Here is a 13,261-nt window from a genome sequence, read left to right as displayed (position 1 = left end):
AAGCAACAGTGCAGCGAAGGTAGATAATGTACTTACCAAGAGATATCATTTTCCCTTCTGTGGTGGATTGTGGCTTAGCCTTCTGATGCTTTACCCTTTATTAATAAAAACATTGCAGCTCACTCCACTAAAAATGGCTGCATTGATTAGCTAGCAAAACCATGCTAGACACTACACTAAGCTGCAGTAGAATAAAGACACACAAAAAAAAGAGAGAACAACCATTTCTTGCCGGAAACAAAATATTCATGCTGGCTTCTTCAATCATGGAGGTACCCTGCAAGCTGCTGCTGCTGCTACACAAACGTCTGCAGTAAAGGTCCTGCCACGTTCTTCCCTCCTGCATGGGCTTTCAGCTACAAGAGCTCAGAACAGGCTAGCAAACACCTCCTTCCCAAGTGAAAGCTCTAATTTCTCCTTCTGCAGTGAAATCAACCAACTTTCTATGCTACAGAGTGAGTGACAGTAATGTCAGCCAATCAGCTTGAGTTTTCCAGAAAAATCACCCCTTAATTCATTCAAAATCAGGTCATATGACACTATTTGAAATGCTATTGGCTTAGGAGGAACATAGCATTTTAGCCTAATCAGGCTAAGGCCACCCATCTAAGCCTCCCTAGGCTGAAGCCACCTTGACTCTAGGCAGACAGGGGATAGGAAAGGAAGAATGCAGACCTACCAGAGCCTCCCAGCTGTTAAAGGGCCGGAGCGCTATTATCTTCTGAGCCTTTTTCTGAGAACACTGGGGAATCAGAGTCAGTTCGCTCAGGGAAGCATCCTGCAGGAAGCTGAGGATTTTCCCTTTGTAGCCATCCTCCATCACTTCGTCGCCGCTGCTGTAGTCCTCATCCAGGGAGCTTCCGCCATCTTCAGAAGCGGACTCGTCCCCCATGTCTTCTGTTTCTCTTTTAGCACTCCAAATGCTCMTTTTGCCTTTGTCCTTTTTCTGAAAGCCATTCTGCTCTTTCTCAGAAGATTTCTGCTTTATCTTCTCTTTACTCTCATCACTTTGGCTCTCAGTGGAGGCTTCAGTCCAGTCGGYAACTTTCCTTTTGGGAGGAAATTCYACGCCTATKCGTGCAACACAGAAGGCCAAAAGTCAACACATATTGGTTAAGGGCTGATGAAAACAGAAACTGTTCTTCCAAAAATAAAACCTATAGATCTGTAAACCACAGTTCTAGTATTTAATACACAAGAACTCAACAGCAGGTGCTATCAAGAGAACAGAAAAGCAAGTCTTTATAAAACATGTAAATAGCTCCCACTTTGAGTACAGGATAAGCAAAGCTGATTTGTATAATGCTCAAATAACAGAAGGTTTTAAGTATCTTAATATTTGTGGGCTGCAGAAGCTCTGAGGTAGAGCAAACAGTTAAGAACTCTGATGTGTCCTTAAGARGAGATACTGGTTGCACTGCACCTGACTGCAGGGGTACTAATTCTGCTCATTTGATTAAACAATCCTTCTTTCACCAAGAAAATTATGTATTTTTTCCCCATTTGAATGCACTGTAGTACAGTATTACAGGTGGGACAATGAAAGCATGCACTTGTTAAAGAAACTCAAAGGATGGGCTATTTCCAACCAAAATAAAATAAACTCAAAGAATTAGGTATTTCCAACCAAAATAACTCACCTGTCTTAAAATAAGACAGAAGTTATTTAACACAACACAATCAAGTCATTTTCAGAAGTGCCTTGTATGGATTTTGATTCCTTMACTGGGGTCAGCACTTGCAGTACAGAAATTTCTCTTCTGCCCAATCCCAGCCTGTTGCTGATTGAGTCCAACCCTGATATCTGCCTCCTCAGAAGCAGCACTAAGGACACAAGTTCCTGAGTACTGATAGCTCTCTCCACTTGTAAAGGATCCAATTAAGAACATTACCCTATCCCAAGAACACTTAAATAGCTGATACAGCAAAGCATGTACATATCTGACAGCTGGGTAACACACTGRAAAGCAATCAACTTGTTAAATAGTATTTAAGTTATAACTTGCAGATTTACTTGGAATTACTGGTTTTGCTCCCTGTCACATTTAAAGTACTGGTATTTACAAATGGGTTGCATAATTCAAGGCCTATTTCTATTATGATTCTCTCCTAGAACACATTTTTAAAGGACAAAATAGCATGTATCACTTGTTACCTATGCAATTATTTGTAATTGCTGGTTTAGAAATCAGTAATTTACAAATTAGTCCAGTTAAGAAACAAGCTTATTTTTAAACATGCAGGAAGGAAGAGGGTATCAGCTTTGAMATGTATGAAAATATATTTTAAGATATACCCATAGGTTATTACAACTATTTATGCCTATGTGTATTAGCAGRGCAAAGATATTTATCTCTACTTACAGAGCAAAATATAAAATAACAAGAAAATTGAGYTTCTTTCTTTTATCCTCCCTGTAATACTATTTTCAAGTATAAGTGCAAGCTTCTAGCCATAGTGTTTTCAGGACTGYCATTGCTGGACATTCAAAAATGTTYGTATCACAAGTCTGTTTTGTCTTGGAATAAAATGGATTATAYATCTCTTTACCTTCCTCATCATCTGCAAATATTCTCAAGGCCTCCAGTGCATCATGGTACACCCAGTTATGTTCCTGAAGKACCTCTCTCAGCTCCTAGTGAAAAATAAGACATTTTGCACTGTGGTGAGATGAGCACAAGCTAAATTTCTATGTCTAGTAACATTAGGCAAAGAAAGCCCCTGTAAATCAGATTATTCAAAATAAAGGAAATCAAAAGGAGAAAACCCTTCGGTTTCTCTTTATAGACTCAGTCTAAGCAGAGCTGCACTCCACTTTTAAAAAAGTGTAAGACACACATAAACAAGCTTTGCTTCCAATAATTTAAAGCACAGTATTGAAAGGGTTTGACCAGTTGCCGAGGACCATCAGGTACTAAAGTAATACACAGTGTACAATATATTTAGCAGTCGGGGGGAAAAGAGTRAGTCAGAGAGGGAGAGATAATTTCCCCTTGCATTTTTATAGTAAGTCATCAAATTTGACCATGCTAGGCATGTCATAGATCCAAAAATATAGGAAGAGGAGTTCCATWTAGTCCTAAGCCCATCCCACTGCTCTCAGCTCAGGATAAGCTACATTTTAAAGCAGGAACAGCAAAAGCTTTCCTACCCTAGGCTCTTTCCAAAGTGCTGTCGATATACAAACTGCTTCATATAGATTATAAACAGCTGCAGTTTTCTTAAGACATCAAAACCTGATGTGCCATAGGGAGACATCAGCTCACCTCCTTATCCAGTCCAGGGAATATATTCTGCAACTTCTTCACAAGCATCTCTTGCCTCTCCCATTGTCTTTTGGGTTCTGAGTCATCCAGCTGTGTTAAAACAAGGTATCTATTAGGTTTAACATAAAATACAACTATAGAAACCAAAGAGAAYGTGTTCAATGTTGCTTATCCTTAAAGAGCTACTCTAAATGACAAAAGCATTTAAAACATATTCAAGTTGAAGTGATTCCTCACACACAGTTAATGATCAAAAAAAGACCAAAACTTCCATAAACACAGAAAACATCTGCAGTCACAAAAAAACTGGAACTCTATGTGATAAGCATACAGASTGCAAAATTATATACTAAAATAAGAAAAATTTAGAACTGTCTAMTTTATACTTTTTTAAATTAAAAGTTATTAGTAATTCTGGATGGCATTTAAGGCAGAAGATGTCAGGGTTGGCAATCAGATTAGATTATTACCAAGCATGCAGTGTTCAACCCATCAAAGCCTGCAAACATGTAAAATGGTGTGTTTATATTCACATTCATGGGTAGAAAAATAACAAATATTATGTCACAGCATCATGGAGTCACACCAAAAACTGGTAAAACTTTCCATCAAGAACAGCTTCACTAACAGTTACTATCAGCCGGAAAAAAGGAAGCTAAGAAGTGCCAAAACTTCCACAGGCCACAAGCTGCTCTGCTTTGTAACCAYCACAAAGAACTACACAAGTTTCTTCCTAGAGCTTTGAATGCAAAGTGGTTACAGAGCTCCTTGTCTACAACGGAGATACCAACAGGATGGAATAATATTTACTTTGCTGAAGGAGCACAAGCCAGATCAYCCAGAAGCATTCTGACAATCAGAGGACATTATCCCTTTCCTCAGTGAGCCTACAGTGTCATTAAGAGAGAAGCTACAGTCTGTACAATAGCTGCCATAGTATGTCTGTTCTTAGGAACCAGAAGGAAAAAGAAGAATAGGAAAAACATCCCTGTGATTTCTCACTATAGTTCTCTATAAGGAGCTCTAAAAACCCATGCTTCTGATTTATTTTTTCCTCCCCCTTTTTAACTGTAATGAAACTGTTAAGACCAGAAATCAAGCTGATGCAYGAAACCAGGTCCAGAGGAGCATTGTTTGCTAGGCTGGCTGGTTGTTAATTCACTGAAGTCTCCTTTTATAACCTAAACCAGGGGTTTGGTGAGGAGGAACAAACCAAATTCACACCCCTCTTTCCAGAAGAAGGAGACTAAATGAGTAGTAATATTTTTGCTTTAGTGGAAAACCATGTTTTCTTTATTTGGTTCTGTTTGAGGACAATATTAGTTGAAATTTCAACAGAGTCAGCCTCCTTCATCCAGTCAGTACTTGTGCAGAATTACCCTTCTCTACATAAGTGACTTTCAAGGATGTCTACTGGGATGCCTGGAAATGGCCTCCTGACAGCACTACAGGACTTTGCAAATTTGCYATATACCATCCTGAAAGCACCAAGATCATGACACAGTGTCCATTTATTAGCAGAGGTCAAAGCAGTCAGTCCTTTAAACATAACCAATCCATTATTTTTAAAGATTTTCCTAAGCCATGGCTTCACATATACATAAGCAACATTACCTCTACAACAAAGAACAGTAGCAAAGGATGTTAACATCATGTGCTTGAGGAAATACAAYGAATGACCTGAGGAGGCAAAGTCATCCAGAGCCTGCAATGCCCACTGATGTTCACAAAAACTGAATGGTACTCAGGACCTCCCATACTGCTACCTGCCATCAACCACTCCCACCAAAGCAGTCAGCTGCCTCGTGTGCTACAAATCCACAAGCACTAAAGAACAAAGCAGGTAATTCTATTCAGAATGCCAACAATTAAAAATTAAAAAAAAAACTCATTCAGATGGAAAGATCTGATTTGACTTGACTTCCTGATAAAACACACCACTGTCATTGACCAAATCAGGCAATTCCATTTATTTAATAATGCACAGAGAGAAAAACACAATACTTACATAACTAGCTTTTGACTTTTTTGCAACTTGCTCATTTTTGGTTTTGAGATTTGTGGGAGAATCTTCTAGTTTTCTTTTGCCAGAGGCAGCTTCAAAAAGAATTGAGATGGAAAAGAATTAGCTCCTTTCATTAAGTTCGCCCCAAAACAGTAGAGTATTTCAATTACTACAACAATGGAGTAGCTACTTGTTACCTGCACAGTGTTTACCAGTCTCCRTAATGGTTTCCTCCTACAGATCCCAGATACATCGAAACTTAAGCAAAGCAGCTGCTTGAAAGTACATGTTTATTTACCTCTAGGTTTTTGTTAGCAGTCTGGCAATTAATCAAGTAATTACTTCTCACATATAACTGAAATAGCATTTTCTTCTTTTTTTTTGTAATTGCCACAAGTTGCATAAAGGTGTATCTGTCTCTGTTTTTATACAAGCTGGTAYTTCTTCCAGGCTGAACCCCATCTGTGTGTTGGAATATGTACATCACTGCCAATCTGAAAGTGCTGATGACTGATTACTGGCTCAGGTGYACACTGGAGCAGTTACCAAATGCTTTTCAACATTAAATCCAGATGTCTGAAAGAAAACTATGCATATTAAGTCTGTGATACCCTTATCACTTACAAATAGTCYATATGAGACATAACTTTCTGACTATCTGGGCCCTAGTGATTACCCAGAGATTATCATCTCAGCATTAGGGCCTGCCCAGCCAGGTGCACTTTCAGACTGCTGCTGTGCACAGCTCATAAAGGCAAGAACATGCTACCACTGTTTCTGCAAACTGGCTTTGCTTGAAGCAGCATTAGCAGAACAAATCATTGTGAAAATTTCTAGGCCATGACTTGAAACAGTACTGGAAGTTAAATCTTTTCTGGAACAATAAGTGCCTGCAGAGCTTTGGTGTCCGATACTGGCATCTCTGGCCAACCTCCCCTCCCAGCCTGACCCAGAAGACCAGTGAATAAGCAAACACACCCCTCCACACACCCCCATACACACAAAAAGCACACTTGCTTTCCAATCCAGAATACTGGATGATCAAAACAGTCTTRCCTCTGGAACACTAAGTACCCACATCTTTGCACAAGAAATTTTGGGTGGAAATACTTTCAAATTAATTTTCTACTATAGTCATTCACTTTAACATCAGAGAAGTGACATCAGTATTTTAAAAAAGGAATCACTAAAACATCCCAAAGGCAGAAAAGTAAAGTATTATCAATTCTTTCTTAAATGCAGGATCCAGTAAGAGATACCAGGAAACAGTGATAAGATTTTTTCAGCATCCATGCACTCACATATACAGGAAAAGATATCATAGAATCATTGAATGGTTTGGRAGTGGCATTGAAGATTATCTAGTTCCCAACCCTATGCCATGGGCAGGACACTTTCACTAGACCAGACTGCTCCGAGTCCCATCCAGCTTGGCCTTGAACACTTCCAGGGCTGGGGCATCCACAACTTCTCTGGGCAACCTGTTCAGYGCCTCAGCACTCTCAGAGTAAAGGATTTMTTCCCGATATCCAATCCAAATCTCCTCTCAGTYTGAAGCCATTCCCTCTYGTCCTGACACTACATGCTCTTGTAAAAAAAAAAAAAATCCCTCTCCATCTTTCTTGTAGTCTTCCTTCTGGTACTGGAAGGCCACAAGAAACACAAGAAGMATAGTTCAAAGCACCCAGAGAATGTGCCGGTGGAGGCTCTCCTTCACCAATCCTTGACCTTTCTGCCCAAAACCTAATTTAAACAATATTGCCAGGAAAACACATGCTACTAGCTTAAATCTGAGAAACGTGTGGTTGTCTTGATATCCAAACTTGCAGTTGTCAGTCTGCTGCTGGGTCGATCACTGTAAGTCATCAGAGGCCTCGTGCCATTATTTCCTAAGCTCAATTGAAAGTTCAAATTCTTAAGCTCAAATTAAGTTCAAATTCTTAAGCTCAAATTAAGTTCAAATTCTGAATCCTCAGTTTCTTAAGCTCAATTAAAACTGCATTCAGGATGGATAATTCCGAATATGAACAGTGATCCTACAAACCTCTTTGGCCTAAAAAACACACGGGCTTGATAGAAGAGAATTTCAAAGATTTTYCTGCTTTTAGGTCATGGGCTGAGCACTCAACAGTCTTTTAAGAAAGCCCCATCATGAGCAATTTTAGAGGCAAGTGAACTGAAACAAAGGATCTCGATAACCATGATCTCAGTAAACTGTCAACACRGATTTAATAATCAACCTATGGTCTTTTGAAACCTACCACATTTGCAAATGACCAAAAAAAATCCCAACTTTCTGAAAACATTTACTTTGCAAAGTACACTTAATTTTTCCTTCCTAAGGAAGYATACGGCTGAAGGGATAAAGATGGGACCCATCCTTGGAGTGCAGGCAGAGCACACCAGCCTTCCAGAGGAATTCTTATTCTCCTCGTAAGTTTTATAACTAATGAGCAATGAAAAGACAGCTCCAAGTTCTCAAACTTCAAAGAAGTATCTGTAATTGCTCCTCCTGTTACAAGTTGCTACCTCTAACAAAAAAAATCCTGTATTACGGTGACTTCCCTCAGAATTTCTGACTGCTCAAAAAGCAGTGAATATCAGATTTATATGAGGCTTCAGCTCTGAAGCACCCCCACTGCTTTTGTGGTTTTCAAGACGTACAGAAAACAACACCAGAAAGAAATCACAAGCAACAGGTAGTACTACAGCTTCACATCTTTCACTCAGACATGTATTTTCAACGTGTCACATCTATCTTCATACCTTTAAAAAGTCTCACTGTTTCATGTTTAGCTCTATACARCTATTGAATTCAAACTATAAATGTAAGTTTTTTTGTTATTTTGAGAGGACAAATTCAAGGACGTCTTGGTTACAGTTTTTCACAAAGCCATGCTTCACAAAACTGTATCTTGTCCTGACCTCTCACACAGTCAACATTTCACAACAAATAAAGCATATCTCAAATTGACAGAGACAAGCAGATGTTTAGTAATGTCTCCATTTTTTGAAAATGTGTCCAAAATGAAGTGATTTATACCATCACTTTGAGACATGCTTACTCCTAACTAAATATTTTATACAACAGCTGTGATTAGTGAGAATTTTGCTGCCAAGATTCTTCTGTGGGCTCATACTGAAAGGATGTGAAACAACATTCTTAGATCAACATAAAAATGGCCAAAAGGCAAGGCCTACATACCAGAAATCAAAGTGATTTAGTTCAAACACTGTGAACTGCAACAAAGTTTAAGGATATATAGTAGCCCAAATTGGTTCAAGATCAACCAAACCCTTAAAAAGCAATCATAMTCTTCCAGGAAAAGCAGCATCAGAAACAGTATTTCTCAAAAATATGCCAGCCTTGTTTCCTATTGCTGGCATGTAAGAAGTTCCATCTATGGAATCTGACCACGCACACCTCAAAAATGGTTTGGTTGGTTAAAAAAAAAAAACAACCCATCAACAACACAAAACACCAAAGCATCCCTTCACTAGAATTAGCCTCAATGTTCTTAAAACTTCTTGGAAATAATCAAAAAATCTTTGCACTTGTATATAAAAAGAGAAAATAAAAATACGGTAAGGATAACTGGGAAAACTGAATGTGCAAAAAAATTTGTACTTTAAAATGGGAGTAAAACAATTCTCCCTGTGCATATGTTTCCACAACATACTGGAATATAYACTTCCTCCTAGACATACTGCTTCCAAACCCATAGGATACTACATGAAAAGACACATGAAGCACTTAAAGCAACTAAATATTCAAGAGTGATCATAACCATCTTTTTCCATCATATCCATGAAGATCTCTCCGGAAAACCAGGGGCAACTGAACTGTAAACAGATGGTGATCTGCCTTCTATAATACCAACACTCAACTCTTCCCTGACCAACTCCATCCAACCAAAAATATTAATATAAGACAAGATTTAACCCTGAACTTTGGTGATGTCAAGAAACAAACCCAAAGGCCAAGAATTATGACCCTATTGCACATCTATGACTTTCAACTCAACACGTTCCCATGCAATGCTTTTCCTGTTTTGCTTTGTTTGTTTTGATAACAGTTTGAGACTGTTAATTGCGGTGTATAACAGACATCCCTAAACAAGCTCTGAGAGTTCAAAAGCATGGTTTGAGTGATGTTTTCGTTGAGAACCAGGGACATCTGTCTAATATTTAAAACTAACAGTTCTTACTCAGAATTACAAGCAAGTCTTGCAAAAAAACCTGAACAAAAAACTGTTGATGGGCCTTGATACAAACAGTATCTACTTATCAATGGCTATATACACCAGTATATTTTTTCAAATATACACCAGTATATTTTTTCAAACTCCTGGACTGCTCACCTGCAACATTTAGAATTACTATTGCTAACCCATTATTATTTGCCTCCAGTTGTGGGCAAAGAAGGAACCAGCAAGAACGGGAATCACCAGAGAACCCATGTGCAATGCAATCCTGAACTTTACAGAACAAATTCCCCTTTTTCGTTTTAGTTATGGATTTTGGTCCACATTTTCTTTTCAGCTTTCCCCTGTAAATTCAGTTTGGTGTTATTTCAATAAACAGTCAATAGTGTAACTTTTAGCAAATKATTTAAATACCTCCTAACCAATTTCACTGAATTAGCTACAGCTTCTAAAGTCTTTTCTGTTAAAAATACCTTTGTCATTGAGCTTCAAACCTGCAGCTACTGCTTCATCCATTGTGCATGTTGATTCTATCAGCTGCAAAACAAAAAAAAAAGGGAACTGCTAAGTGGAGCAATTTAATACAGTTGAACAGAGGCAGACAATGCTGGATCAATTGTGATTGAGAAAYATTAAAACTCCAAATATACATGTATTGTAACATCCAAGAGCAAAATCAAGAGGTATGAAATTAGCTGGACTGAGCAGGTAAGCTGTACTTGGAAACACTTTAAAACATATATGAGAAAATATTTTGAAAGCAATGTCATTTATTATGGCTTTTTTCCCTACTTCACATGCATACCCTGCAGATTTACTTAAAAGCTTTTTTTCAAAGACTATCACAAAACAAGATAAAAAACCCTAATTTTTTTAACTCAAGAAAGTGTTTGTATACTTGTTATGCTGCACCGGTCCATCTCCTAAGTCCATGCATGAAACTTATAATGTGCCTCAAGCTTTATCCTTCCTTGCAGTCCCAGATTCTTTACYCACACAAAATCTCAACAAATGATCCATTTTACAAACTGCATGTTGAGACYTTCAGAAAGCTTTTTGCAATTGAGGTAATAGTAACCAAAGCAAATGACCTAAAGGTTATAAATATTTAAAAAAAAAACCACCAAAGAATGAAGTTATGAGGAACCCTGATTCCCAACTATCTGTACACATTTGGAAACAGYATCTTACAATTTTGCTATAACTTTTCAAAAAGCTTTAATAGCCTTCATCAGTTGTGTCAGGTTTGCCAGGACAGCCTGTTCCAGACCCTCCATGAAGGAACAATAGATCTGCTCAATATTCCTCTGCCCTCCTTCAAAAATGGTGAAGCTATATAACTACAGAAAAAAGAAATCTGCACAGCCTCCATTTCCCACAAAGTTCTGCTGATACAGGAGCTATCTTACATTCTCCTGAAAACAAGCACCATCAGCCACCTTAGCTCAGTAGCTAAGTCACAAAACAGCAAACATACCACATAGCATTTCTAGCAAGTTTCTAAGCTACAATGACTGTCATCAGTCTTTGATTCAAATAAATTCCACACAGCCAAAAACTGAATGAAATACATTCCGGATGTATACRACAGAAATTTTAATTACAATGTTCAGGAAAAAAATTCAAAAATTACTAGTTGCRACTCTTTTGTTCTTCCCAAAATAAWGGGAGCCTAAGCACAAAGCTTGATCCCCTGGGAAACAAAACACAACAAGGAACACCAGTAAAATGTCTGTATTTCTTCAATGCCATTTCAACAACCAGGAAACTTAACAGATTAAACACATTTAGCTTTATAAATTAAAGCTAGTGAAAACCTAGTTCATATTAGCACTGAACAGTAACCCAGCTAAAAATACCTTTCACTCTAAGCTCCCATATCTCACTTGCAAAAATTTACCTGTAGATTTGTACTGYATATTGGACAATGGCCAAGAGTTCTCAGGTTCATGTCACCATARTCAGAATAAATCATAGTAAGTTCTAACCTATTCTTTGCCTCACTARAAGTACTAAAGTCTTGGCATGTTAAATGTCATAAATGGAGGGATGCAATGTTTCATCTACTGGAGAAGATGGCAATGATGTCACGCATAATGCATTTAATCAGTTAGCTCATTCCAACAACAGCAGCTATCAACTGAGACAGCTATAACTAAGCTTAAATGTCACAACAGAAAGAAATACTTGAAAAAATTTCTATACTCCGGAGTTCATGGTTGTTCTTAAAGGGGCTTAAAGTCTGCAAAGTCTGCATTTTTATAGATACCCAAGTTCCCACATATGTAGAATTGTTACATGGATGCAGTTCCCCTAAAATGTTACTCTTATCCTTTTGCTATTAACAAAATAACAACTAAGAGCTGCACTGTCTTTGCACTGCCAGGTTTGCTAGTGGCAGGGGCTACACAGGTGGCTTCTGTGAGAAGCCACSAGAAGCTTCCCTACATCCAAAAGAGCCAAAGCCAGTCGACTCCAAGACAGCCCACTGCTGGCCAAGGCCAAGTCCATCTGTGACAGCGGTAGCACTGGCAGATAACAATCAAAAAGGAAGGGGGGAGAGAAATGGGGAAACAACACACCTGCAGCAGAAGAGGGAGAATTCACTAGAGAAAAACATCCACCAAGACAGAAGGGGAGAAGGTGGGATAAGGTGTTTTTGGGTTTATTTCTCATCCTACTCTGATCCGATTGGTAATAAATTAAAGTTTTTCCACTGGTTGAGTCTGTATTGCCCATGACAGTAGCTGGTGAGTGATCTCTCTGTGTCTTTATCATGACCTATAAGTCTTTCATTCTATTCTCTTCCCCGTCCAGTTGAGCAGCAGAGTGACAGAGCAGCTTTGGTGGGCACCTGGCATCCAGACAGCCCCACCACAAGACTGGCTTGGCCCTACAATAAAGCCAAGGCTTAGAAACACTGACTATAAAATCCTATAAAATAATCATGAAAATAAATCAAATAACTGAGCATTATTACTTCTAATAATTCTTGGTCACTTCTTTGGGGAAAAAGTTCCTTCATTGTTTGCAGCTTTGAGTCTCTGATACCTTCCTCTACATCCTTCTTGACAGCTGGCTGCTGATCCCCACCATTTACAAGTGCCAGAAGGGGCAGTTCCTCTTCAGGTTCATCATCATCAGACTGTTCAGAGCTACAATGTATAGGGGAAGAAAAAAAGAATTAAAATTTATTTTTGCTTACGAATGTTTTACTCTACAACAACATTACTGTCAAGTAAAACCAACTAGATTGCACAAAATGCATTTAGATGCATTCAGTAACAGAGTCAACTTGTACCCAAAGAGATAGCTCTGTTCAGGACTATGTATTAAAGTCAGTCATGTATTAAATATRATCTCCTCTTTGCACTAATTTCAACAAGGCAAAGTGAAGAAGAAAGATAGAATGGACCAGGCAAATACTATGACTTACCCTTGTATTGTGCTACAAAAGATTACTTGATAATTTACCAACAACCACTTTAATACATTTCATCATTTCAGCTACCTGAATTACACAAGACTATCCCAAGATTATCTCAAACAACCTTGCTAGTGTTTATTTGCCCAACAGATAAACAGACGTGGATTAGGTTCTTTGTAAACACTTTCCAGGTGCAGTACCAACTCTCTGTCCTAGCTCTCAGTTCACTGAGAAAGAAAATGCAAAGTTCCTTGTGCAGCATCTTAAATGTATAAACATGGGATAAGCCTTTCTGAAAAAAGAGAGTGTTCTGAATTTACTTGAAGATTTACTATTAGAGCTAATCTGCAGGAAAAAC

At 38.3% G+C, this 13,261-nt stretch overlaps 1 protein-coding gene across 1 annotated transcript in view; it reads right to left on the bottom strand.

Moving 5' to 3' along the window:
• The window catches only part of SMARCAD1 (SWI/SNF-related, matrix-associated actin-dependent regulator of chromatin, subfamily a, containing DEAD/H box 1), a 40,663-nt gene that overhangs the window by 17,318 nt on the left and 10,084 nt on the right, over positions 1–13,261 (bottom strand). Inside the window, exons 4-9 of the mRNA XM_057366574.1 lie at positions 12,457–12,631; positions 9,950–10,013; positions 5,275–5,363; positions 3,267–3,356; positions 2,551–2,635; positions 680–1,071 (exon numbers count right to left, since the gene is read on the bottom strand). Coding sequence (XP_057222557.1) covers positions 680–1,071; positions 2,551–2,635; positions 3,267–3,356; positions 5,275–5,363; positions 9,950–10,013; positions 12,457–12,631 — 895 coding nt within the window. The remainder of the gene's footprint in view (positions 1–679; positions 1,072–2,550; positions 2,636–3,266; positions 3,357–5,274; positions 5,364–9,949; positions 10,014–12,456; positions 12,632–13,261) is intronic.

The sequence above is a fragment of the Malurus melanocephalus genome, unplaced genomic scaffold (assembly GCF_030028575.1).
Source record: "Malurus melanocephalus ecotype Western Australia unplaced genomic scaffold, MMel_1.1 scaffold_68, whole genome shotgun sequence".
Classification (NCBI taxonomy): Eukaryota; Metazoa; Chordata; class Aves; order Passeriformes; family Maluridae; genus Malurus; species Malurus melanocephalus.
The sequence above is the reverse complement of the archived record's forward strand: the minus strand, read 5'-3'. Positions and strand labels throughout refer to the sequence as shown.